The sequence below is a fragment of the Ictidomys tridecemlineatus genome, chromosome 4, assembly GCF_052094955.1.
Source record: "Ictidomys tridecemlineatus isolate mIctTri1 chromosome 4, mIctTri1.hap1, whole genome shotgun sequence".
In the NCBI taxonomy this organism is placed as follows: domain Eukaryota; kingdom Metazoa; phylum Chordata; class Mammalia; order Rodentia; family Sciuridae; genus Ictidomys; species Ictidomys tridecemlineatus.
The window spans coordinates 182632320-182659419 of NC_135480.1; the positions used below are offsets into that span (position 1 = coordinate 182632320).

Below are 27100 nucleotides of genomic sequence, written 5' to 3' on the forward strand. Positions count from 1 at the left end.
TGGGATCTATTTTTGTATATTTATTGTATGTTTATTGCATTGTTGGGTTTCTCCTGTGAATTTTCTGTTTCACTCTTTTCATTTTCTTCTGTTATTTTTTTCCTCATAATTACAGTTTCTTGTAAGTTATGTGCATTATAGATGTTGTTGGCTTATTATCTTTTAACATTGTTTATAGTATTTTTGTCATATAAAAGTTTTTAGTGTTAATTATATTCAGTTATGGCCATCCCCCTAAATAAGTGCAAACATTAGATTTGTATATGAAAATTTATTTTGTCATTCCTCCTACAATATCCACATACCTGTTTCTCCATTAGTATTTTTATTCTGCAATGAAAAGTAGTGTAAAATACTGTTTCGACATGGCTTCTAGAGTCACATTTGCACCTAGGACCTAACACTTATATGTTTCAATTGTTACATTAACATTTCCATTCTATCTTGTTTTTGTTACCAGGGATTGAACCCATGAGCAGTTAACCACTGAGCCACAACTCTAACCTGTTTTTATTTTTTATTTTGTGACAGGGCCTTATTGAGTTGCTCAGGGCCTCGCTAAATTACTGAGGCTGGCTTTGAACTTACAATCTTCCTGCCTCAGCCACTTGAGCCATGGGATTACAAGCATATGCCACCAAGCCCATCTTGCTCTTTTATTTTTTTAATATTTTTTTCATACTTTATCATAGATATGTTCTCACAGTGTTTCTCTAATGAGAGGTTCCTTGAATGTGTATAAGTGGGCATTTAAAATCACTGAAAAATACCATGGCTGTCCTATTCTGGTTTTAGGAATTAGGTATATTAAAAATATGAACTGTGGGACTAGGACATAGCTTAGTGTTAGGATGTGTGTTTTTCGTGTATGAGCCCCTACACACACACACACACGTGTTTGTATATGTAAATTATATGTATATGTATGCATAGATACATAAATGTACACATATACACGCGTGTATATGTATGTATATATGAATTGTGATCTTTTTGGTAAGTTACTCAAAAACTTAAAAGTAGGTAAGTTGTAGGTAAAATTGATGTTACTGATTAGAAATAATTTCATAGATCTTTAGATAATTGAAATATGGCTCTTATAGTATTTGTTTCACTATACAATCTTTAGAATATGGTTATAATAGTTAATTTTTTTAAACTCTAGCTTCTCATTTTTCAGGCCATTTATTATATTAAAAGTTGAATTTATAAGTCTGTCGATAATTGTTAATTTAACTACTTTATGATCCAGAGGAAAGTGAGGAGACCTTAAAAAACACCAAAGAAATTCAAAAAAAAGCAGAAGAAAAATATGAAGTGTTGGAGAATAAAATGAAAAATGCAGAAGCTGAAAGAGAGAGAGAACTAAAAGATGCTCAGAAAAAACTGAATTGTGCAAAAACAAAGGCAGATGCATCTAGTAAGAAAATGAAAGAAAAACAACAGGTAAGCTTTCTTGAAATGGAACCAATCTTTTAAAGTCAACATAAAGCAGAACATCATGGATTGACATTATTCATTAATATTGATCCCCAAATGTAAAAGTGAGTTGTGTTATTTAGGAATTTGTAAGCCAAAGAAAACCCTGTAATTGAGTGTCTCATGTGAGTTTGGGGTGCATTAACTTACAAATTTTAGGTAAAGAACAAAGTAGCCTCTTAGTAATTGCTTCTTTCAGGAGTTTATGATACAGTGGAGCTGTATCATATCAGAAATTCAGCAAGTTGATGTTTCTGTTTCATAAGTAATTACATGAATAAAAACAAAGTGTGCTGTGTTTACATTGAATTGTAGACTTGTGATACTTCACAGTTTTTGAATAGTATCAGAGCTGGAATTTGAACCTCTCTTTTTGTCTCCTAATACTAAATCTTTCCTATCATTTCCACCCATCTCTACCTTTCAATTTTTCTTAACCTAACTTAAGATTCTGTTATTAAATAGCAGCACAAAGTATTTTCTAGTGAATTGAAACTTTATAATGGTAAAGAGAAAATTAAGAAGATGACTCTTTTGCACATTGATTAATTTTGTTTTAAAAAAACTAATTCATCTGTTAAGTAGAATTTTGTATTATTTTCCTTATATGAATAAAAAGATAAAGGAATCAATACAGTTATTTAAATTCATAAGAATTAGGGATTTATAATTTAAATAAAAATTATAATTTGTTCCTCATCTTTTAAACATGAAATTATACTTCTTTTTTCCCCTTTTTCTGGGGAGGCAATTTAACATGTGCTTTTGGTAGTTGAGTCGTTGATAACTAAGCTGTAGGTTAGTTGACAATGAGACTACTGTTAATTTTTAGCCCTATATTTATTTGTCAACAGTTAATTACTTGTGTGAATACCTATATATTATGTTTGTTTAGGAAGTTGAAGCTATCACTTTGGAGCTGGAAGAGCTCAAGAGAGAGCATGCATCCTGTAAACAACAACTTGAAGCTGTAAATGAAGCTATCAAATCCTATGAAGGTCAAATTGAATTAATGGCAGCTGAGGTAGCTAAAAATAAGGTAAGATTTATCAAATTGGAGAAACTGAGATACACATTAGTTTTTCTGTCTTTTCACTCTTGTCACGGTTTGAGCATACGGCAAAAAATGTCGATTATAGATCCAGAAAGAACCCTGAAAAAACATCAATAATTGTTCAAGTCTCAGTCTACTCAGAATACAAAATACACACTAGTTTGGACAAGCAGAGTTTAAAGAAAAAAATTATTAACTGTAGTAGAAGTTTGGGATGGTGGAAATTGATCCCTAAGGTGTTAGAAGAATTCTTAAAAAATGAAGAAACAACAAAAAGAGGAAATAGCCCCTAGGGCTGAGGAACATATTTGATAAAGAGCCCCATTCCACTCAGAGGGCTGTGGACCAGATCTAGTTGCAGAAGGCATAGCTGTGGCCCACCGGTGGTGATGTTTTCTGAGATGTCAGCAGAAGCTATCCACAGTGAAGTGCTGCATATATGTGGTACCTACTTGGAAACAGATTTCTAGAACACTGGCCACAAGATGGTGTCCATCCTGGAGACTTGTGAAGCCTTGTGCTATAAGGCCACATGCAACTGCTTTTGTTAAAAGCATGCTGGAACCAGCACAGAGTCCCTTCTTCCTACACTGTCCTTATGGTAACATTTACTGATGAGGCTTAGTGTGGTTGCAGATGGGAAGGGAGAAATGTTCCATTCTCAGAAGCAGGATAATGAAGGGTAGATTTTGAGTTGAGAGGATTTCAAATGTTATAAAGACATACTGTTACCTGGAAGTCAGTATTACAACAGTCTGTATTAGAGACTGCCCTTCATGAATAATGAATATGCTCTATCACTTTTTGTGGAATATTTAATTCTGTTGATTTCTGTTTTTACTTTCCTTTTTGTAATACCACTTTCATTATCAAGGTTTCTTTCATCAGCTGTAGATATTATTTTTTATAAGTAGTATATCTCATTTGAGTTTCATGTGAACTAAATGTACATGGCAGTCAACAGGGGACTTTGGTTCATTTACAAACACTTTCTCTTTTGTCAGATGCTTCTATATTTTTTACGTTTTTCCCCTTGAGATGATTGTTTTGGAAAATGCATTTTCCTCTTGGTTTTAGTCTTGGCTACATTCAATGTCTTTTTTGTTTTTAACACATTTGTTGCATAAATAGAACAATAGAATAACCATTTTAACTACACTTTTTGATTATAAAATCACAATTCATCTCACTTTGTTTTGTTAGTGATTAATGTTTTTCCATTTCTATTCAGTTTTCTTTTTTGCTTTCAAAGTAAACTTTTTGATTTTATTTTTTTTTATCTCATTCTGTCCCTCCATATTTTCTGCTAACATTCCATCAGCATCATGTTGTAGAATTTTTAAAAAGGATGTATTAGTTTTCAAAGAGAAATGTGAAAATAATCCCCTCCTTTCTTAATCTAAAAACCAAAATCAAAATGTGAACATAATTCCATTAAGAGGGCATTTGTTTCTTTTTAACAGAAAACTATAAAATGTTCTCAATTAGTTTTTAAAGGTTGTTCATTCAGGTTCTGCATTATAAATTATTTCCTTTTGCTGATAGGAGTAAATAATCACACTTGTGGGAAGCTAAAAAAAACAAAAACTACCTACCTACTAACTAATCATATTGAGATAAACAAGACTGAAACTTCATTTCTGTTCAGTCTTAAGTGATAGATTTCCTTCGTATTTTTCTACCATTGTAAAAAAGATTGGCAGTCAAATCTGCTGTATATTCTTTACACTCCAGATAGAAGATAATCTTTGTAAACATGTTTTTGTCAAGTGTAGTTTTAGTTAATAACCCTTTGTCTTTGTTTATTTCTTTTAGTTAGCAGAGTTTTATTCACTTCCTTTTTTTGTTCTTGAAATGTTTTTAAAAAGCTAAAATATCTTTTTTTTTTAGTTATAGATAAACACAATATCTTTATTTTTATGTGGTACTGAGGATCGAACCCAGTGCCTCATGCATGGTAGGCAAGTGCTCTACCTCTGAACCACAACCCCAGCCGGCTAAAATATCTTTTTAGGTTTTAAGGTGAATGCCAGAATTTGCCTTCCTGTGAAAGACCTCTAATGGTACAATTTAGGCAGGAAATTAAATCATACTGGGACCATTTAAGATCCTGACATGGAGCATTTTTTGTTGCTTAAAATTATCTGGTTTTCTGATAAGTATGCCTAAAAAATACCTAAACTTTTACTGGTGTTTGTAAACTACTTTAAGGAGGTCTGTTCTTCCTTAGAGTTTTTTGGCAGTTTGTTCTATTTACTTGTTTTTGCCCTTTGTTTTTCCTCCAACCTAAATATAAATTGAACTAGGAGTTTTCTGCTCTTGGTGTTGTGTTTTGTTTTCTTGTTGTTTCAAATACACATTTGTGTGAGTTTGGAATTATATCTTTACCCAAAAGAATATTCAAGATCTAGGAGGAAGCAAAGGTGTTTGTGAATATTGGTACAGTAAATCCCAAGGACAGTTAGCATTTCAGAAGTTAAGCAGCCCCACCTTTGGGAAGCATGATAGTAGTGAAAGTCAGGTCAAGAAATTTTTTCCCTGGGTGTGGGTGGCCCACGCCTATGATCCCATCGACTTGGGATGCTGAAGCAGCAGGATCCTGAGTTCAAAGTCAGCCTCAGCAACTCAGTGAGACCCTTTGTCTCTAAATAAAATACAAAAAAGGGCTGGGGATGTGGCTCAGTGGTACAATGCTCCTGAGTTCAATAAATGGTATAAAAAAAAAATTTTCTCTTTGTGCCATAGGTCTCTTCCTTCCAAAGCAGCTTTGCTTTCTCTTCCATTTCTCTGTTTTGACCCCTGTGTTAGAATCAAATGCTGTGACTTTCTGTTACCTTTGGTAAGATCCAGATGCTTTATATTACAGAATAGAGAAGGGGCAAGACCCAGCCTCCCTCTCTTTTCTCTGATCTTTGCCCTTCCTGTCATCTGGGAGTCTGTTACATTATCTTCTTGTTAACTACCCAGAATATTACTTTTTTGAGAGACCTCACAGGTCAGCTTCCAGTAGTCCCTCCTTCCACCCAATTAATACCATCTATACTATATTCATCAAAAACTATTTTCTGTATGAACATTGTTCCCCAGCCTGTTTTACTTCCAGTGGTAATCATCCCTTTGTCCTGTGTGTCAATTCATTGTCATCTTAATGGGGATATAAAATGTAGAATATTAGATGACCATCTGATTGTAATCACATTGACTTCTTGCTAGAAATCTGTCAGACAAGCTTTTAGTAAAATAAAAACATTTACATTATTCTTTAATTTTTTTCTTTCTTTTAGGAGTCAGTAAATAAAGCTCAAGAAGAGTTGACCAAGCAAAAAGAGGTGATAACAGCTCAAGACCAAGTAATTAAAGCTAAATATGCAGAGGTGGCAAAACATAAGGAGCAAAACAATGATTCTCACCTTAAAATTAAGGAATTAGACCATAATATCAGCAAACATAAAAGGGAAGCAGAAGATGCTGCGGCAAAGGCATGTTTGTGTTTATTTTTATCATTAATAATCAAGTTTTTGTTTCTGGGTCATTGAAAAAATTCTAGTATACTGCTCACTGAAAACCTTTATATAAAAGGCAGAACAATAGCCTAACATAATTTGGGCACACACTATTTTAACTGCTTCTTAACAGTACTTACTTTCAACAAATGTCACAGATGTTTTATTTTTAAATTTAATTTCAGATATTTGTTCCCATCAATAAGATGTATTTATTTAATGTTTAATGGTTTCCCATGTGAATAACTGCTTTTATCCCTAAATATTGATAGAACTAACTATTAATGTACTGGAATGATAAATATTTCATTAACTTTATTTCAAATTCAACTTAAAAAAATTCAGTGAAATAAGTATGTATATATGTATATATATGTATGTATATATACACACACACGGACACATATGTAGGCATTGTTAAAAGAATTAATTGCCTTTCACATGGTCTTATAAAAGGATCAGTTTTTTTTCAGTTTTACAAAAACTGATGTTTTACAAAAACAGTTATTTTGAGATTATTCCACAGTTTTTTGGTCACTTAAAACTTTCTTTCTGTGTTACAGTACCTTAAAGAAGAAAACAAAATTTTGCAGAAATTTGTTTAGTTGAAAGGCTACATCCATATGGTCTTAACAATTCATCCATTATCTTTTCCTATGAGTGTATAATACCCTGCTGCTTTTTTCACACATGGGATCTTTTTAAGCATCCTGAAAGTACAAAAACTTTAACTTCAAAGGAATCATTAAGAACATACAAAGTAGTCTTTCCACCCTCTGAAAGAATTATAGATGCCCATATAAGTTCACTTCTTGGCTTAAAAAAAAATCATAATCTTCCACTTCATTACTGTTGATTTCTTTTTAGCATAATAGTTAGTGGTATTGGAATCACTGAGATTATCGATACCAATATTACTACTAATCGTTTTTGGTAATTGAAAATGTTAGTATTTGTGATTGCTGGGATTTTTTTGTTTGTTTGTGTGTTTTGGTTGTTGTTTTGTTTCTGGTTTGCTATTTAGGGGATAAAAGGAGGTATTTGCCAGTGGAGATGCTAAAATCTTTGAAACATATTTTCTTTGAAAAACATTTAGGCATGCCTGTTAATAACAGCTACTATACTGGGCACTGAAGATATAAGAATGAGTAACACCTATGGAATACTTTCACAGGACTTAAGTCAGCACAGATGATAGACTTTTGTAAATGATAATTTTGCTTTAGGGCCTAAGGATAAGCATATATCCATGAAATTAGTGATGGTTGACAAGTTGATAAGGATTAGATTCTACCATTTAGCATGAATCTTAATTCTTATAGAAGAAAGCCTTTAATAACTATAATTTGAAATTTTTTTCATTGTATTATATGAAGAGGTATTAATATTGTGAAGTATTATACTGAAGCTAGCAGGAATAATAGAGAATCAACATTAGGGCACTTTTTTTCCCTCAGACTTTAATCTTGATAAAATTATTACATAGTCAGAATTAGGCTTCCATGATTTTACTAAACCTGTGACTTAAGCATTTTGCAGGAATTTTAGCTCATCACAAATTGTTTTTTGAAGCAATAGATTCAGTTTGGTAAAATCTGAAAGAGTCTCTCTAAAGGAGCCTGATCTAACTTACCTTTTGTTTTAATGGAAATATTTTGTGTATGTACTTTAAGGATCTTAATCCAAAAATCTTAGTCAAAACAAAGGCACATTAAAAATACATAAAATTAACCTTCAGATTATATAAGGTATGTATGGAACATAAATGAATTTTTTTTTAAAGACTGGGGTTCCTTCCCCAAAATATCTCATTATGTATATATAAAAATATTCCAAATTATTTTTAAAAACTCAAAAACACTTCTGGTCTTAAGCATTTTGGATAAGTGATACTCAATCTGTACCTTGTAAAAATTTCTGTGAGTTGACTCCTCTTCTAATTCTAAAGTAATAGGAAGATCTCTTTCTATAAGATCTGTTGTTTCTTGACCCTGTGCTCTAGATAAAGATATTCATTCTTATTTCTTTCAATGGTGAACCTCAATTTTTCAGATGATTATTGTATTTTTTTTCTCCCGAATATTTGATTTTAAGTTAGTAAATATTTATGAAACTGGTTTATAAATGTTTTTTAAACAATCATAGATCTTTCTGTTTTCATATGTGGCTAGGTATCCAAAATGTTGAAAGATTATGACTGGATTAATGCAGAGAAACACCTCTTTGGCCAACCTAATAGTGCCTATGATTTCAAAACTAATAACCCCAAAGAAGCTGGTCAGAGACTTCAGAAGTTGCAAGAAATGAAGGAAAAACTAGGAAGAAATGTCAATATGAGAGCTATGAATGTACTGACAGAAGCTGAAGAGCGAGTAAGTCAATTTTCTATGGATATCTGAGCATATTAGAATGAAGTAGCATTGATGGCTCTGTATGACCTCTATGAAGTTATTTCATCCAACTTTTGCTTAATGCCCTAGGTACTTTGTTTTCTATTTCCCTTTTTCCCCCTTTTCTTCATTTCTTATGACTTTATTTTTTTACCAGTTGTTTTTCTGTTCTTCTATACCTTGCATGATATTTCCATTGTTTTTTGCTCTTTGCTGTAAAGATATAAGTAAAAAACACTTACAGGTCCCATTAATTGCTTAGTTCTGGCATAACCACTATTTTACTACTCTCTAAATCAAGCAGCATCTTCTAGGTCATAATGCTCTCAATTACTTAATAGTTATCCATTTCTCCTACTCTTGATAAAACTCTAGAAAGGGAATTTTAATGTCTCCTAGTAATGAACTTGGAAAGTCTTGCCACGAGAAAAACCCTGTGGGAACCACAGTCCCCACTCTTTGGGACACTGTAGGAAGAGGCAATCTTAGAAATTTTGTGTTAATGTCTCATACTTTCCTTAATTCTACAAAATTCTGTTTAAATTTTATATTAAAGTAAATTGAGAGATCTGCAGAAGTGATAGTGTGTATGAGATGGTTACTCCTAAGAAATTTTGTTATATGTCTTTAAAAAAATATATTAGTGACATTTCTGTATACAAGCAATCTGTTATTTTACATACCAAACAGGATAATAGTGCAGGTGCTGTGATCTTCTCTATAAAATGCTGGTTTTCATTTTCCTACACTATGGCTTTAAAAGTGTGGCATATTTGTGGAAGGAAATATTTTATCTAAATATGAGCTGCACACTATTGTAGAATTTACATACTTTTTGAAAACAATGATACCTAGGCCTTTTTTTTTTTTTTTGTAAGAATTCATCAGATCTTTTCTCCTTATCAGAGATGAAGACTCTCTTGTTGATCAGCAGATGGCTTTTTTTTTTTTCTTGTGGTTTTTTGGTCTGTTCATGTAAGAAATTACATGGACATATGCAAAAAAAAAGATATAAAAATACAAAGAGGAGGTTGGCCAGTAAGGACTGGGACAGTGAGAAAGAACAAGACTGGCTGGAGTTACTAACAGAGAATATGGAGTTTCCTTGAAATGTGCAGCTTAGAGGAAAAATGAGTTAGGAAACATTTTAGAATGTTTTAAGGCTGTTCCTGATATAACTATTCCACTGCAGCCTCCCTCAAAGGAAGAGATGATGTTTGAATTACAAGTCCAGGCACCCATAATGTAGATACAGGAAAGAGCATTCTAGGAAAAAAACAATGAAGAGAATAAGTTTATCATGTTCAAGAAGCTGGAAAAAAAAAAAACAAAAAAACATATGGCTAGACTCTGGGGAAGAGTCTGATGCTTTAAAGTCAGAGATAAATAATAGCCAAATTCTATTATTGTGAAGAATTAAAATTTTACTTATGTTATTTCTAAGACTTTTCCTTTTTATTCAGAACATTTACTTGAGTTTACATATGACACATTTTCCTTTTTGCTTTGATTGCTAGGAAGATAATATAATAATAATGGTTAAAATATTTTGAGAAATATTCCTAAAAATTCTCACTTCTAATAATTGAATTTTACTATAAACATTTGGGTGATATATTTACTTTACTCATAATTTGGTTTGCATTATAATTCTTAGTACATTGTACCTTTTGGTAAATAGGATTGTATGTATTATATTTAAAATAATGAAACCTCTTATTCCTGAGTGAATTTCAGAATATGGAGGAAACTTTGTATTTACCAAATATGCTTAAAAATTATGCTTTTTAATCTCACAGTATAATGACTTGATGAAGAAGAAGAGAATTGTAGAAAATGACAAATCCAAAATCCTTGCAACTATAGAAGACCTTGACCAAAAGAAAAACCAAGCTCTAAATATTGCCTGGCAAAAGGTATTTGACCCCTAAAATGTTTTCTTTTATTCTTTATGAGTCAAGGGTCATCATTGGGTATATATTCTAAGAGGAATTTGATATGACTAATTGTGTTTAATTGAGGCCTATGCTTACGCCTTAATTTAAACTTAATAGACTTTGAATGCATTTTATCTTTTTGAACTTGACTGTTTTTGTCACTCCATCAAGTCGTGTACTATGGTTCTTAAGCTCTATTAAATAATCCTGATTTTCTAGCTTTCTCTATTTCTTACTATTATCTTCATTTACCAGGACAGTATTACTTTTGAAGGAGATTCTATTCATTTTCTTTACTTCTTAGGAGTCTGTAGGTTTTTAACACATGGTTTTTAACACCTTGGATGCTATTCAATTTCTGTTGTACTCCACTCGGCTTCTGCTTGAAACTAGAAATAGTCAATATCTATTTCACATGGTCGAAGCTCTACTTATTGAAACCAGAAATTTTCCAAGGATGTTTCCAATTCTACCATCTTCAGCTTCTCTTGTTCAGACTAACAAAAGTCAAGTATTAGTTCTTAAACGTTTCCATAGCAGTTTTTTTAAAAATATATTTTCAGTTGACATAATTACAATATGTAGTGATCAGACCCAGGTAATTGACATATCCATTACCTCTGACATTTAATATTTCTTTTTGTTGGAACATTCAAAATTCTATATACTAGCAATTTTAAAATAATTGCTGTCAATTATAGTTATCCTGCTGTATATAGAACATTAGAATTAATCCATCCTGCTGTACTCCTTATACCCATTAACAATCTTCTCTTCATCCCTCCTTACCCATATCCTTCTAGGTTTCTAGTAACCACTATTCTAGTCTTTCCTTCTCTGAGATCAGATTTAGCTTTCATATAAAAGCCAGAATTATATTTGTCTTTCTGGGCCTATTTCATTTCACTTAACATATGTCCTCCTATTCCTTAGATGACAGAATTTTATTCCTTTTTAATGGCTGAATTAATATTCCATTTATTCATCAATACATACCTTGGTTGATTTCTACCTAAAAGTTTATCAATTTTGTTTATTGATTTTTTTTTTTTTTTTTTTAGTTTCTTTTTTATTTTTAGAAGCTGCCATTTTTGTATTTCTTTCCTATACTAATTTGGGGTTTTGTTTGTTCTTGCATTTCTGCTTCCTTACAGCACATCATTATGTTGTTGGAATTTATTTGTTTGTTTTTGATGTAGGTACTTCCTGTGTAAACTTCCTTCTGAATACTGCTTTTAGTTATTGGTATGTGTTTATATTTTTCAGTTTTCTTAAGAATTTTTTTTGGGTGTATTCCTTTAATTTCTTCATTGACCCATTAATCATTCATGAAATTCTTTCATTTGTATTTGTACTATTTCTAAAGTTTCCCCAGTCATTGATTTCTAGTTTTATTGTATATGGTTAGAGAAGATAACAAATCCAAAAATCACAGCACGCTAAGACTTGTTTTGTGATCTAACATATGGTCTGTCCTGGAGAATGTTCTTTATAATGATGAAAAGAATATGTTTTCTGCAGTTATTGGATGAAATTTCTATAACTGTTAGGTTCAATCAGTCTCTGGTATGATTTAACTCTGAAGTTTCTTTGTTGATTTTTTTTTTTTTTTTTTTTTTTTTTTTGGTGTGGATGATTGGTACATTGATGAAAGTACAGTATGGAAGTCCCCATCTATTATTATATTAGTCTCTGTTTTAGATCCAATCAATAAGTGTTGCCTTATATAATTGGGTGTTCCAGTGTGGAGTGCTTGTATATTTACAATTGTTATTTCCTCATGTGAAATTGATTCCCTTGTCATTATATAGTAACCTTGTCTCTCTTTACAGTTTTTGATTTGAAGTCTGTTTTCTGTTAGAAGTATACCTATTCCCACTTACTTTTTGTTTTGATTTGTATGGTATATCCTTTTCCTTCCCTCTATTTTCAATCTGTGTGTCTTTACTGGTTAAGTAAGTTTCTTCAAGGCATCATATTATTGGGTCTAGTTTTGTTTTTGTTTTTTAATCCATCAGTCAGTCAGTATTTTAATTGGGAAATTTATTTAAAAATTCAAGGTATTATTGATAAATGACATTATACTCCTGTTAATATTTTTATGTTCATTTGTATATCCTCTGTTAATTTTTGTTCATCTTTGTGGTTTGGTGGTTTTCTGTTTGGTAAGATTTTGTTTTTGTTTTTTTAATCACATTATCTACTCTGTTAAGTTTTAAAATTTTTTGTTTTCATGATTGTACTTCCCATTCTTTCACTTCCAGTGTCGAACTCTAAAGCATTTCTTGTAGGTCTGATTTGGTGATGAATTTCCTCTGTTTTGTCTCAAAGTATTATATTTATTATAACCTTCATTTCTGTTGAGTAGCTTTGTTGGGTATAATGTCCTTGGTTGACAAATTTTTCTTTCAGTACTTTGAATAAATCATCTCATTCTCTTCAGGTGTATAAGGTTTTTTTTTTTTTTCAACAGAGTAATCTGCTCTTCATTCAATGACTTGATTTTTTCCTTACTGGTTTTAGAGTTCTCTTTATCTTATGCTTTTAAGAGGACCTATTCTGGTGAAATCTATTAGTAGTCCTTTGAGCCTACTGGTTTTGGATGTCCCTGTCTTGGAATGTTTCAGCAGGTTTTCATTGTCTTTTCCTTTCTTTTTTCCTATGGGAACACCTATACGGTGAATGGTTGCTCACTTAATGGTGTCCCATAAATCTCATAAAGTTTCTTCTTTTTTGTCTTACTAGATTCTTTGACGAGCCCTATCTTTAAGCTCAGAAATTTTTTCTTCTGCTTGGTCTAGCCTGCTTTTTATACTCTAAACTATATGTTGTATTTATTGAGTTCTCCAAGGTTTATTTTATGCTTCTTTTATGATCTTTTTACTGAAATTTTCTATTTGTTTAATGAATTATCTTCCTAATTTTGTTGTATTGTCTATATTCTGTAGTATCTCATTAAATTTTCTTAAAAATCATTTTGAAGCCTTTTTCAACTACTTCTTGGATTTCCGTTTCTTTTGGATCCATTGCTGGACAGTTATTATGTTTCTTTGGAGCCATGATGCTAGCTTATGCTTTTTTATGCTTTCTGTGTCTGTACATTGATATTTGTGCATCTGGTGGATCAATTAATTGCCTATATCAGTTTATTGGGCGGATTTCACAGTGTCAGACTTTATCCTAGCAATGTTTCTAGGAAGTCAGTAGGATAGGGTGTATTGAATTTGGTTTCACATGAATGTCTTGGTCTGTTGTTTGTGTACTTTCTTCAGTTGAAGTCAGTGTAAGTGTTGTCTGTCGGTGTCCAATAACCTAAGCTACAAGAGTTGTGGGATTGCATTCACTACTGGGATGCAACCCATCTAGGTAAGATAGATTTTTCTGGTGACTGGGCACAGTGTGTCCTGCCGTAGGTATAAGCATCAGTTTCTGCAGGATGTTTAGGGTTGCTCTGGTGGGCAGTTTTAGTCAAGGCACAGCTGGTACAGCATCAGAGATGTGGCACCTGTCATTTTCTGAGGATCAATGAGGTGGGCATAGGTTGGTGAAGTACAGTATGCCCAACAGCAAATAGGACACTTTTCAGTAGCTCATACTGGTGGGTCCAGATGGGGGACCCTTCAGTGTCCGTTGTCTGCATGATTGACTTTATAGGGAATCTGGGTGGCAACCTGTGCATCTTTTTCCTGGGACTGAAGGATGTTGGGTAATCTGACTGGTTTGCAGGATTGGTAAGGGCAGCTGCCTGTTTCACAAGTGGCCTCTTTCTACTATCAACTTCTACTGTGTAGGATGTTACTTAGATGAGCAGTTGCTCTTTAGATGTTGTTCCTTAGTTAAGGCTGTATTCAGAAGTGCTGCTTGTCACCAAACGACTTCCTAATTATATTTACATTTCAATTTTGTGTACATATAGTTGAATTTGGAGATCTCCCTGGAGAACATAACTGTCAAATTCTGAAGATTTATTTTTGCAGGAGGGGAATATGGGTTTGTATGTATGTATACCCTCAAATTTGCTTTAACAGTTATTAAATCACGTCTTTGAAGACAGGTGGCCAAATTCCCAAATCATTGATTAGGTGTGTATGCACAAAATTTTCCTGTTACAAACTAAAATTCTGTCCCTAAATTCCTGTATATAGTATCTTACTGTAGCAAGATAGGGGAATACTAAGTAGCTTCCTCATCTTTTTTTTCTTTTGGAATCTAGTGCTATTCCTGGCCCATCACACCTATTCTTTTTGACTATGAGATGAGGGATATAGAAAAGAATCCTTTAACATCTTCAACTGATCTGGTCCTTCAATTTTATTTCTTCTTTTCTCCAAGACTTCATCTTGCTTTACATAGGTATTTAGTTGGTGACCCTTGACCCATCTTACCCTATTAATCAACAGGAGGAAAAAAATTTACAAGGGAATATTTTTTTTGTTGTGTGTTTGCTTCTCTATCTTTTGTATTTTTCCCCCATGTGAAATAATTGTGTTTTTCTTGAGGATTCTTGTAATATGTTCTATAAAAGCATGAAAACTTTGGAATAGAAGTAGAAATGTACCCTCTAATTTCCTCCTTGAAAGTTACAGTATGTCTTAGTAAATTGTTTTAGTTCAGGTCCAGATATTTCTTCTTTATGGGCCAGCCAGTCTCTGCCATAGTGCTAACAACCATAGACAGTTTCTAAATGAATGGACATGGGCAGATGTCACGTGAGATAGTTAGCCAACCTCTAAATTAAAATAACATAACAAAATGGACCTGATGAATATCATGTACATATACAAGTAATTAATCCTTCTTAGAAAGCATTCTGATGTTTTAATATGACTTTTTTAATCCAGGTAAACAAAGACTTTGGGTCTATTTTTTCTACTCTTTTGCCTGGTGCAAATGCTATGCTTGCACCACCAGAGGGACAAACTGTTTTGGATGGTCTCGAGTTCAAGGTTGCTTTAGGAAATACCTGGAAAGAAAATCTAACTGAGCTTAGTGGTGGTCAGAGGTGAGTAACCCTTTACAATATTATAATAGCCCATTCTCTTTATTTTATTGTAATCCTTCATTTCATTACCTTCCAATTTTATTTGAATTTTGATTTGCTTAACTACCTTTATATAGAGAACTTAAGAAGCTTAACATAAGTTTATTAATTTGGTTGGACTGATTGATTAAATTAGTAGGCAGTAAAGGAGAAGAAAGAATAGGCAACTAGAAAATTAAATAACATATGAAAAACAACTTTTCAAACATGGGAAAAATGAATAAATAGTTAAGGACTATGAAATATGAAAGAGGAAGCTGTAGTACTGAGCCTTGTGCTTACCCTGACTTTCTCCTTGTTGGCAGTTTCTGGGTATCAGAAGCAAGGAGGGGGAACCCAGTAGAGCTCAGTATTCTTACTAAATTGAGGAGATATCAATTAGAATTTTAGGAAGTCCAAGAGAATACACCTTAGTATTAAGTCTAGACTGTCCCTGAAACGAAGGCCACTATAGACAGACCCTAAGAAACTTGACAACGACCTTGAAAGGATCAATCGGATCTGCATGTTATTTAATTGTTTGTCAGAACAAAGTCCAGTTCTCATTTATAGGAAGACAATAAAATAAACTCACTATTCAACCTCAAGGTTTCCTTGAAAATCAAGGAAATGTGATGCTAACCTAGAGAAAAATCATCAGTAGATACAGACCCAGGAATGACAGAAAGTATGTATCTATGAGACAAGTTAGATTATTATTTTTTTCTTATGTTCTTGAGAAACAGAAGGAAGATATTAAAAGGAATCAAGATAAATATCTGTATATACAAACATACCTGAAATGAAAAATTCACTGCATGGGATTAACAGCAGATTAGACACTGTAAAAGAAAGATAAGCAAACCTGAAGGCATAACAACAGAATTTATTCAACCTAACTAAGAAATTTTAAAAAACTGAAAGAAAGGGCTAGGATATGACTCAGTAATAGAATGTTTGCCTGGCATAGGCAAGGCCCTAGATTTGATCCTTTGCACTGTAAAAAGATAAACAAATCAAAAGGGAAAAAAACAGTATCCTGTGGAGAGATGCCTGATGTACATATAACTGAAATTCTAAAAAGAAATGAAGACGGAAGCGTGTGTGTGTATGTGACATATATATATATATATATAATATATATATATATATATATATATATGAATGAAGAAATTAAGGCCCCAAGACTTCCATATGTGATAAATTCTGAAAGCCACACATCTGTGAACACAGCCATACACACAGTGGCACAGCAAAGCATATATAAAGTTGCTGAAAACTCATGATTAGGAGAAAAATTTATAAGCAGCCAGTGGAGAAGACACATTATTTGTGAATAATAAAGATAAGGATACAATGATTTTAGATTTCTAAAACGATGCAAAACAGAAATTTAGAACATCTATGAAGTGCTGAAAGAAAATGCCAACCTATATAATTATTATGAAACGAAAAATTCTTCACACTGAAGACAATTTAAATACTTTTTCAGACAAAAGCTGAAATAATTTGGTACAACAAACTATGCTAATGCTTATCAGAAGTTCTTGGGCAAAAGGAAAGTGATATTAGATGGCGCTTTCTGTCTATGTAAAGTAATGAAGATATTGGGGAAAAGATGAAATGTGGAATTGAAGGAAGTTTCTCTGAACTTAACAGTGACTCAGAAGATCAGCATACTGATAGAAACTGCATGGGAGGATTAGAGGAACTCTAGACAGGGGAAAGGAGAGGGAGGGGAAGGAAGGGGGAAAGGGAGTAAAAAAGACGGTGGAATGAGATGGACATCATTACCCTAAGTACATGTATGAAGGCACGTATGGTGTGAATATACTTTGTATACAACCAAAGATGAAAAATTGTGCTCTGTATGTGTAATATGAATTGTAATGCATTCTGCTGTTATATGTAACGAATTTGAGTGAAAAAAAAATTAAAAAAGAAATAAAAAATGTTGCATTTGAATCTTAAAGATTTTTTGTATGACTTTTCAGATAAATCTATATTACTAGATTGCAGACTTCTTTCTTTTTTGCTAAAAAGTGGTCAAATGTTTTTCTTTTCTTCTGCCAATCTTCTCTTAGGTCTTTAGTGGCTTTATCATTAATATTGTCTATGCTCCTCTTCAAACCCGCTCCAATTTATATCTTGGATGAGGTAGATGCAGCCTTGGATCTTTCTCATACCCAGAATATTGGTCAGATGCTCCGTACTCATTTCACGCATTCTCAGGTAACAATCAGGAAAAAAAAATGTCTCAATAATAGTTTGAGTATTTGGTTTTCTAAATTCTTTAGTAAGTATCCAATGTTAGTGAGATGTTTAAGTTTGAAGGATACTGAAGTATTATATGTCTGTTTAAAAAAGCTTGAGTTCAATGGTCATGGAAGGAAAAAAGTTTTGGGGTTCCTATAAAGAAAGAACCAGACATTAAAATTGTTGATTGTAGCATAAAGGAATTTAGCATAAAGGAATTTAGAATTGATTCTTGATGTAATTATTATCTGTTTCTAGCTGACATAGGATACACAATCTGAACAGAACTCTTAGTATACCCTTAACAGAAAAATCAGAAAATTGTGTGGTATTCAGTGGGGTAACTTTGTTTTTTTCTGCCTGAAATCTGAAGAAAAGTCCCTTGAAGCTAAGAATAGTTTATTTTTATTGTACTATTGCTATAGGAAGTGTGTCTGCCAAACACAGTTGCATAAATTATGCATTGTACAACTCTGGGGGCTTCATTTATCATTGTTTGTCATAGATTATTTATGGTGGCATTTTGGGGACATAAAACTGGTGTCTTTTCTTAATTATATACAGTTTACATTTGGGTTAGAGATGGGGCTGTGGAAACTTGTAGCCTTGTTATTATTAAAGTATATATAATAAAATTTTACTAAGGCAGTTAGATCTAGGAGCAGAACAAAAGCAGCAACAGGCTGTAAACACACATCAGGAAGTAGTAAAGTTGAGCAGCGAAGTACTCAGGGTAACATTGAGACTTCTAAAATCAAATGTGGAAACTAGTCTAATATCGATATTTTTTTCTTGGCATGTAAGGGCATGCATTTTTTTGGAGTCAAGTATTGGGATGAACTCTTTCAGGAATATTACAGTAATTTTTTAATGATGGCTTTTTTTTTCCTTTTTCCCTTAAGTTCATTGTAGTGTCCCTAAAAGAAGGTATGTTCAACAATGCAAATGTTCTTTTCAAAACCAAGTTTGTGGATGGTGTTTCTACAGTAGCCAGATTTACTCAAAGTCAAAATGGAAGGATTCCTAAGGAAACAAAATCCAAAGCAAAAGGACCCAAATGAGCATATGATGGAAGTTTAAATGCAAACCTGCACCTTGACCTGCTTTTCAAACATAATCTTTTAAGAACTTGGGATATAATTTGTTTATATAATGTTATTTTGTTACTTAACTCATGTTTTTTCTTCCTTTTTATTATCACTTATAAATGAGCAGATTTCTCTTTTTCACAGTTAACATAACTCTGGTCCAATTAGTGTGGTTGTGATTTTATATCAACAAATGCTTGTTCTTAGTGCAAGTTTTTTTAATATGTTTGTATTAGGGAGCCTGAGAATACCTAGTTGGTAGTAAATTCTATATGTAAAAGCAAAAATATAAAGAAAAAGATGAAGTTAAATTACAGGATAAATATAGCTGACAGTCAGCTCTTAATTAGTTTAATTACTAAAGCAGTATTAGTGTATTTTCTATTGCTGATAAAAATCATTTAGGTAAGGAAAAATTGTAAAGCAAGTAGCTGAACAACAAAAGGAACACAAAGCTATTATGCATGCACCAAGCTATTTGAGGATAGTCTCTTGTGGACACAAGGCCAGATCCTGGGATAGGAGACAGATCTTGAAATGATTTCCCATTTTAATGATGTTGAAATATCATGTTTTTGTATGTACAATAATTGGTTTCTGCAATCATAGTAGGTTTTTTATTTTTTTTAAGCTTTATGAGTATTTAAATGGAGTTTGGAAAGAGGTGTGTTGTATGGTGCTTTCTGTGGGTTTATGTGCAGTCTCCCAATATATTTTCAAAGATTACTGGCACTCTTTAATATTCTAATCAAGGACCTGTTGGTGAATGAGAGTTTAAGACCCAGTGGACTAAATCAAATTGATCTTTCTCTTGAGTCTGATAACTATGAATAAATAGATCTATCTCTCCTACTAAATTACTCAAGAGCTTGATGATTATCATAATTCTTGGTGCCTTTTGCTTTCCATTTCAAAGAGGTGAGATTGGAAAAAGAAAGTTATTACACACTATAAGACTACTATCTATATTTTTTTATTATGTCTTTGTACAATGCCTAAACAGTGTCTCTACTATGAATCCTACATGTTTTGATGTGATCTAATCTTATTGTGGATGAATTATTTGGGGCCATATCCTTTCCTGAGACTTGAGCCTTAATTCTTTAGTTATTATCATCCTTTCCCTGATAATAGGCTCATATTTCCTGACCCCGGATTTAACATTGCTCATTCTTCATTCTCTATACATATCTCAGATGTTTTAATAATATCCAAATAACTGATATTTGGGGACAGATTGGAAAGGATTTGATCTAGAGAGAGTTCTGTCTACTGTGGAAGGGAAAGGAGATATAGCTATAAATACTGAGTTACAGAAGGTCCAGTATCACAGGTAACAGACCTAGAGTTTAGAATACTTTTGTGAAAGGAAACAATCTGTTGACCAAAATAGCAGTATCCATTCCCACTATCACCAAAAAGTATACTAGCAAAATTAGTCAGTATTATTTATTTTAATATTTCTGATTAAGCAATTATAAAATGGTACCTGGTTGCTATTTTAGCTAGCATTTTAAAATAACATGGGGTTGAATATTTTGCCATTATGTACTGATTTTCCTTTCCTGTGGTACAATTTTCTACTTGTGTACTTTCCTGGTTTTTGTCTTGTAAATATTCTCACTATGAAGATTCTCAAATATATTAAATTTTTGTGAGTAGTGTTGTTCTTTAATTAGAGGGAAGACATTAAGGGAAATGGGGACATTTATTTTGTACAACTACAATTGATCAAACACTTTTCATTTGTATATATTTTCATATTTATTCATAATAACAGTGAGATAAAAACTGTTCTCAGTATTAAATAATTGAGAAAAGTTGAACTTGCTCATGGTGATAACAATAAGAGGCAGAGCCAAAGTGTGTATGTAGCAGTTAGTTCCCAAAACCTGTGGATATACTATTTGAGTATCCCTTATCTGAAATGCTTTGTACCAGAAGTGTTTCTGATTTTGGAGTATTTCATAGACTACTGGTTGAGCATCCTTAGTCCCCAAATCCAAAATGCTACAAAATCTGAATTTTTTTAAATAATATGCTTCGTTGTCAATTAATCTTTATTTATATGTGGTGCTGAGAATCAATCCCATTCCCACACACATGCCAAGCAAACACTGTACCACTAAGCCACAACCCCAGCTCAAAATCTGAATTTTTTTGAGAATCATTTAGTTCTCAAAAGGTTTTAGATTTTTAAGTTTAGGATGCTTGACTTTGTTGACATCTTGAACATTTACATTTATTGTTCAGACCTAGATATCCCTGTGTGAGCAATATGTAAATATTTTCAAGAACTTGAAACATTTAAAGAAAGCAATTCTTATTGTTGCCATTTTAGTATATTTCAGGGAAGCTAACAGCAAATGCAAAGCAAGATTTTAAAATTCCTCTTTCAATATGGTGTAGTGATCTATTAAGCCAACACATCAACAGATAATAAGAGATTATGGACAAAATAACCAAAAACCAACTATGTGGTACTTAAAGCTCTGGGTACTTAAGCAAAAGTTAGAAGATTATAGATGGGAGAGAAAATTTGGAGGCACAAGCTAAATTTAATGTTTTAGCACCTTTGACCTAATTGATCCTGGCTGGATTGCCATGATGCAGCTGTGGGACATTTAAATGATAATAGAAAATGTACTGTCTTTCCTAACTACTGAATTAAAGGACAAGCACAGATGATGATGGTAAATGAACTGGGCCTAAGCGATTGACTCCTAAACTATGGGGTTTTGCCTACTTCAGTGGTTCTGTAGTGTTGGTCAGAGAGATTAAAATGATTAAATCTTTTAAATATGCTAAATATTCTTAATCCATACTATTTTAAACTCATTGTTTGCCTGCTTACACAATGGGGCATAATTTGTCTCTATATTTTTGTCTTTGTATGAATTGCATACAGGGGAGAACTTTGAGCTATAAAAGAGAATAGATGTGACTAGGTTTACAACATCTTACTTAAACAGAATCCATTATTGTCCTTCAGGTTTAAGCAAATTTTCCAAAGAAGTACTCACCCACCCCCATAATAGATGACATTTTGTAACGTCTACTAGGAGTACAGCTGCTTTTAAGGCAGGTAGGATCATTAATTCTTGTTCCACACCAAACTCACTGCTTTTAACCATAGTGTAGCAAATAAGGTTTGTGATTTTTGTTGGGTAAAGTAACAGCATGTTCTGATGACATTTTTACCTAAGAAAATGAAAGGCACTAAAGAAAAGATACGTTGTTCATCAGGATAGTCATCACAGCTGCAAGCAGTGAGACTTCAAATTATGTCCTATGAGGTTGACAAGAGCCAGGTGACATGAGTTTCTGGCTCCTACCAGAGTTGTTTTATGCTATCACCAGAATAGTTTGTAGGAAATGTATGACCCTAAAAATATTCAAATAAAGTTTGAAAGTTAAAAATACTACTTTAGACTAGATTGGTATAGTATATAGTCCACCTGTGTGTCTGTTTTTTTCCTGTCTTACAGTGCCAACAAAAATGGAAATGGACCAGATATTGGTTGTTACTCTAGTCATGAGAGAAATCCATGGGAATGATGGCTTTCTATTTAGATAATTGGAGTGTGGTGCAGGGTGTTCTAAAGATGATGTTACTAAAAGTAAAAAGTAGTCATGAAAGTTAACTCAAAATTTTAATTTATTCTGTATCTATATAGGTCTTATGATTTGCCAACTATTGATAATAATATGTATTCTCCAATACATACCCTTCCCACTCCTGTACCCTAATCTCCAATAGGGAAAGGACGGTCACTGTCTCCTTTAAGTGTAAACTCAAAATTTTAATTTATTCTATATCTATGTAGGTCTTATGAATTGCCACCTATTGTCAATTGTGTTAGCACTTTAAAGGAGATTGTGACTGCCCTTTCTCTATTGGAGATTAGGGTACAGGAGTGGGAAGGGTATGTCTTGGAGAAGAAAGGGAACAAATACTTGTAATACATTATAGTAATTAATATATAAATGCATTGAATGCATATATCAATAAATGCAAAAAGGGCTGAAAAATCACAAAGATAGAGGCTGGGGTTGTGGCTCCGTGGTAGAGGGCTTGCCTTGCATGTATGAGGCACTGGGTGGGTTTGATCCCTCAGCACCATATAAATAAATAAATTAAGGCATTGTGTTATGTACAACAACAAAAAAATTTTTTTAAACCACAGAGGTACAGCTATTTTGGGGGGATGGCCGGGAGGGGGTCACGGGTCCCGAACTCTGAAGCACTCAACCACTGAGCCACATCTCCAGCCTTATTTCTATTTTATTTAGCAATAGGGTCTTACTAAGTTGTTTAATGCCTCACTTAGATGCTGAGGCTGGCTTTGAACTTTCAATTCTCCTGCCTCAGCCTCCCTAGCCGCTGTTGATTACAAGCATTTGCCATCACACCAGGCCAGAGCATTTTCTTTGAAGAGATTTCATAAATTGGTCTTGATTGACAGGTGAGTTTGGTGATTTATTAGATTATGCAGTTATAACACTGTTAGAACTATATTATAGTTGTTGGTTCATGCATTCATTGAATAGAGGTACTTGCTACCTTATATGTTAGATTAAAAATGTGAGAATTTTAAGACGAATGGACAAAGTATTCTGAAAGATTGACAATCTAGTTCAGGAAATTCTGACTTCACAAATTTGGGGATAGGTATTTTTTCCCCTTTTGATTTGTAGATCTTAGTCTAATTTCTAAATACAGTTTGATTTCAGAAAATATATATTGAATTCTTCAAAAATTTTTTGTATCCCTGAATAGTAACTTTTTGTTCCTTTAACTAATTTCAGCCTCATAATACCAATACAAAACTTGTCATTATAGCTTAAAAAAAAAAAAGTTACTAGATACTGACACAGTGTGTCAGTAACATTTTAAAGAGAGAACACATGAGGATTCTTAAAAGAACACTTACTTGATAGGACCCACATGGGTCCTCTTGCAGCCCTGGATATAAAGAGTAATACAGATATCATCTACTGACAGTAGATGAGTTTGCTGATGAGAAGATGTTGTGATAGTATGGAGAGATAATACCTTTTAAGCTCTAAAAATTACAAATTAGTATGCCTGTCAATTTTACAGATACTTTATCCTCACTTAATCCTAGCAATAGTCATGTAAAGTAGCAGGACTATTCCAATTTTATAAAATGTGCTTCAACAGAGGCAGGTGAAATAACTTTGTCAGGAATGACAGGCAGAATAGAGAAAAGTTTTTTTTTTATTAGATTTCATTATAAGAACTATTTTAAGTGCATCATAGTGTTGTAGTCAGTTTTCTTGTAACATGTTAGAATTCACAATTTGTGCATAAGAGCATGCAGATGGCATTGTATAATTTATGAAATGTGTTAAAACTTTGCTAGGAAATAATTCTAACAAGACTAAAATCCTTTAACATTTAAAGAGTCATTTCACTTAGGAAGAAAAACTAAGAGATCCTTACACTTTGTAGTAGAAATGCCAAACAATTGCATTTATTCATAAATAGGTTAAATGAATCATCCATCAGGCAGAACACTTAAAAGTCCTTGTTATGTCAGGGAGTAGTGAAGTTATTTAATGCATGACAAGAACTCAAACTACAGGATAATTCACAGCCATCCAAGTAGAAATAATCTAATAAGAAAGACTATTAATTATTCCTTGCTGTTTTTTTTGTTGTTGTTGTTTGTTTTCTTAAAAGTCATGACCCTAATTTCTCAGTAATGATTTAATACTCAATATTTTTGTGAGATTTAGGAAAACTCCTAAACACTTTGAGACTGAAGTTTCAATAAAATTGAAGTATACTTACTTCATCCTTTTTCTCCCACTTGTAACAACTAAAATCCCCAGAAAAAAATTCATAATGCTGCTACTGAAAACACTGAAAAGTAAATAATAGCATATTTGGTAAGGAAGTTAAAAAATGAAGAATAACCAGTAGTCTTGAATTTTCTCTTTTGTTCTCCCATATCTCTCACCTTAGGTTTTAGGGTAGCACAAATCAGTGTGAACAGAAAAATGTCCAAGGGGAAAAAATATATTTATTTTTCTGGTCAGAGGAAGAGGAAAAGGGGCATTTAGAATAGTTGTGCAGAAAATATTCAATTAAAAAAAAATTTTGCCGGCCCAACCCAATGCAGGCTCCAGAAATGAACTTGTACTTAGATAAGAATGATAGCAGTGGTAGCCATATTGGTACCTAAAACCATGAGATAAAATCCTTCTCTGATCAGAGGAACTTGGAAAAGACATTACTGTGGTACAAAAAGTGTGAAAAATTCCAGTAATTTTTCTTCTTTTCTCTCATTACTTTGCTGCTATGTAGACTGTCACAGAAATTTTTGGCAGTATGGGACACTTCAGCTTACTAGCCCAAAGACTGTGAAAAAGAATCTTGGAAATAATATGGAAAATATCAGACAGGAGCAATCTATAATAAGAGCAACATTTAAATCTTATATAAGGTCATGTGCTCAACCATGAGCTGCCCAAACCTAGCACTGGCCTGAGGTGCTTTTAAAAAATAATAATAATAATTTGTTTTAATTAGTTACACATGACAGTGCAATGATCTTGACATATCATACATTTGAATCAAATGGGATATAATTTCTCATTTTTCTGAGTGTACAGGTTGCAAAATCACATTGGTTATCCAGTCATGTATATACACACAGCAATAATAATGTCTATTTTATTCTGCTGTCTTTCCTTTCCCCCTTCCCCTCCTCTCCCCTCCCATCACTTCTCTACCCAATCTAATGTGACAAATTTTTTCCTCACATCATCATATATGTATTTTGTATAATGATAAGGGTTTCCTTCCATCTTTCATGCAATTTCCCCTTCTCCCTCCTTTTCCCTCCCACCTCTCTTCCCTATCTAGAGGTAATCTTCTCATGCTCTTCCTCCCTACCTCCTTTTGAGTCACCCCCTTATATCAGAGAAGACATTCTGCATTTGTTTTTTTGGGGATTGGCTAACTTCACTTAGCATAATCTTCTCTAATGCCATCCATTTCCCTGCATATGCCCAAGTTCCTTAATAAGACACCTATAGCACAAGAATTAAAACCAAGAATCAACAAATGGGACGAATTCAAACTAAAAAGTTTTTTTCTCAGCAAGAGAAATAATATGTGAGGTGAATAGGGAGCCTACATCCTAGGAACGAACTTTTACCCCTCACACATCAGATAGAGCTCTAATCTCTAGAGTATACAAAGAACTCAAAAAGTTAAACACCAAAAAAACAAATAACCCAATCAACAAATGAGCCAAGGACCTGAACAGACACTTCTCAGAAGAGGATATACAGTCAATCAATCAATATACAAAAAAATGCTCACCATCTCTAGCAATCAGAGAAATGCAAGTTAAAACTACTCTGAGGTGCTTTTCTACTGTTAGATCCTTGATAGGCACAAATAGTACTGCATACATTTTAGAAACTAAATTGACATCTAAATTACCGCCCACAGAAGCCAGATTAACACTTAGAACTGCATCCAATGACATAGCTGCTAAAAACAAAATGCCAGCATTCTCTGAGCAATATGATAAAACCTAAATCTTAATATTTATTAAGTTTGGGATACAATGGAACATTACATAATATATCCCCCCCAAAAAAATATCTCAAAGATACTGGAAAATTCAGATGCTAACTCAGATGTCCCACATGTTGGAATTATCAAACACGTGGAAGCAAGAATTTTAACTGATTATAACTGCATTTCATAAAGTAAAAGCAAGTATTTTTCATTAAAATGAGAAGATTGAAATTCTCAGCAAAGACTTAGAAACTATAATAGGGGAAGGAAAGGAAGACAAAATGAAGTTAAAGGAAAAAAATATAAAAAGTTTAAAAATCATTTGCAAAACTGATATAACAGAGAAAAGAAGTAAGTTAAAGACAGATCAGTGGAAATTTTCCAATCTCAGAGAAAAAATCATGGGGGAAAAAAACTGAACAAAGCCTTATGGGCCTATGGGATAATATTAAAATATTAATCTTAACACCAGCAGAAGCTCAGAATGAGATTAATGCAGAGAATTTTATCTTAAATAGTGGCTTAAAATTTCCAAACTTTGCTGAAAAACATAATTCGACAGATAGAAGGAATATTTGGCAACATTTTAAACGATAAGTACAAAGAAAATTACATTCTGATAGATAATGAGGAAAATCTTAAAATCGGCCAGATGAAAGTGACATGTTACATGTTACTCATATCAATTTGAGTGACCTTGGATTTCTCCTTAGAAATTAGGGTGGCAAAAAAAAAAATGTGAAACAATACAATGCTGAGAAAAAAAGAAATTCCTACCCAGAATTCCCTCTGCAGAGAAAATAGTATTCAGA

The 27100-nt window shown here is 32.9% G+C and overlaps 1 protein-coding gene across 1 annotated transcript in view; it reads left to right on the forward strand.

Annotated features, from left to right (window-relative positions):
• Window positions 1–20385, forward strand: part of Smc2 (structural maintenance of chromosomes 2) — a 49258-nt gene extending 28873 nt beyond the window's left edge. Inside the window, exons 18-25 of the mRNA XM_005340387.5 lie at window positions 1253–1446; window positions 2375–2518; window positions 5818–6012; window positions 8208–8408; window positions 10226–10342; window positions 15205–15365; window positions 17468–17615; window positions 18542–20385. Coding sequence (XP_005340444.2) covers window positions 1253–1446; window positions 2375–2518; window positions 5818–6012; window positions 8208–8408; window positions 10226–10342; window positions 15205–15365; window positions 17468–17615; window positions 18542–18700 — 1319 coding nt within the window. The 3' untranslated portion in view covers window positions 18701–20385. The remainder of the gene's footprint in view (window positions 1–1252; window positions 1447–2374; window positions 2519–5817; window positions 6013–8207; window positions 8409–10225; window positions 10343–15204; window positions 15366–17467; window positions 17616–18541) is intronic.
• Window positions 20386–27100: the final 6715 nt, after the last annotated feature.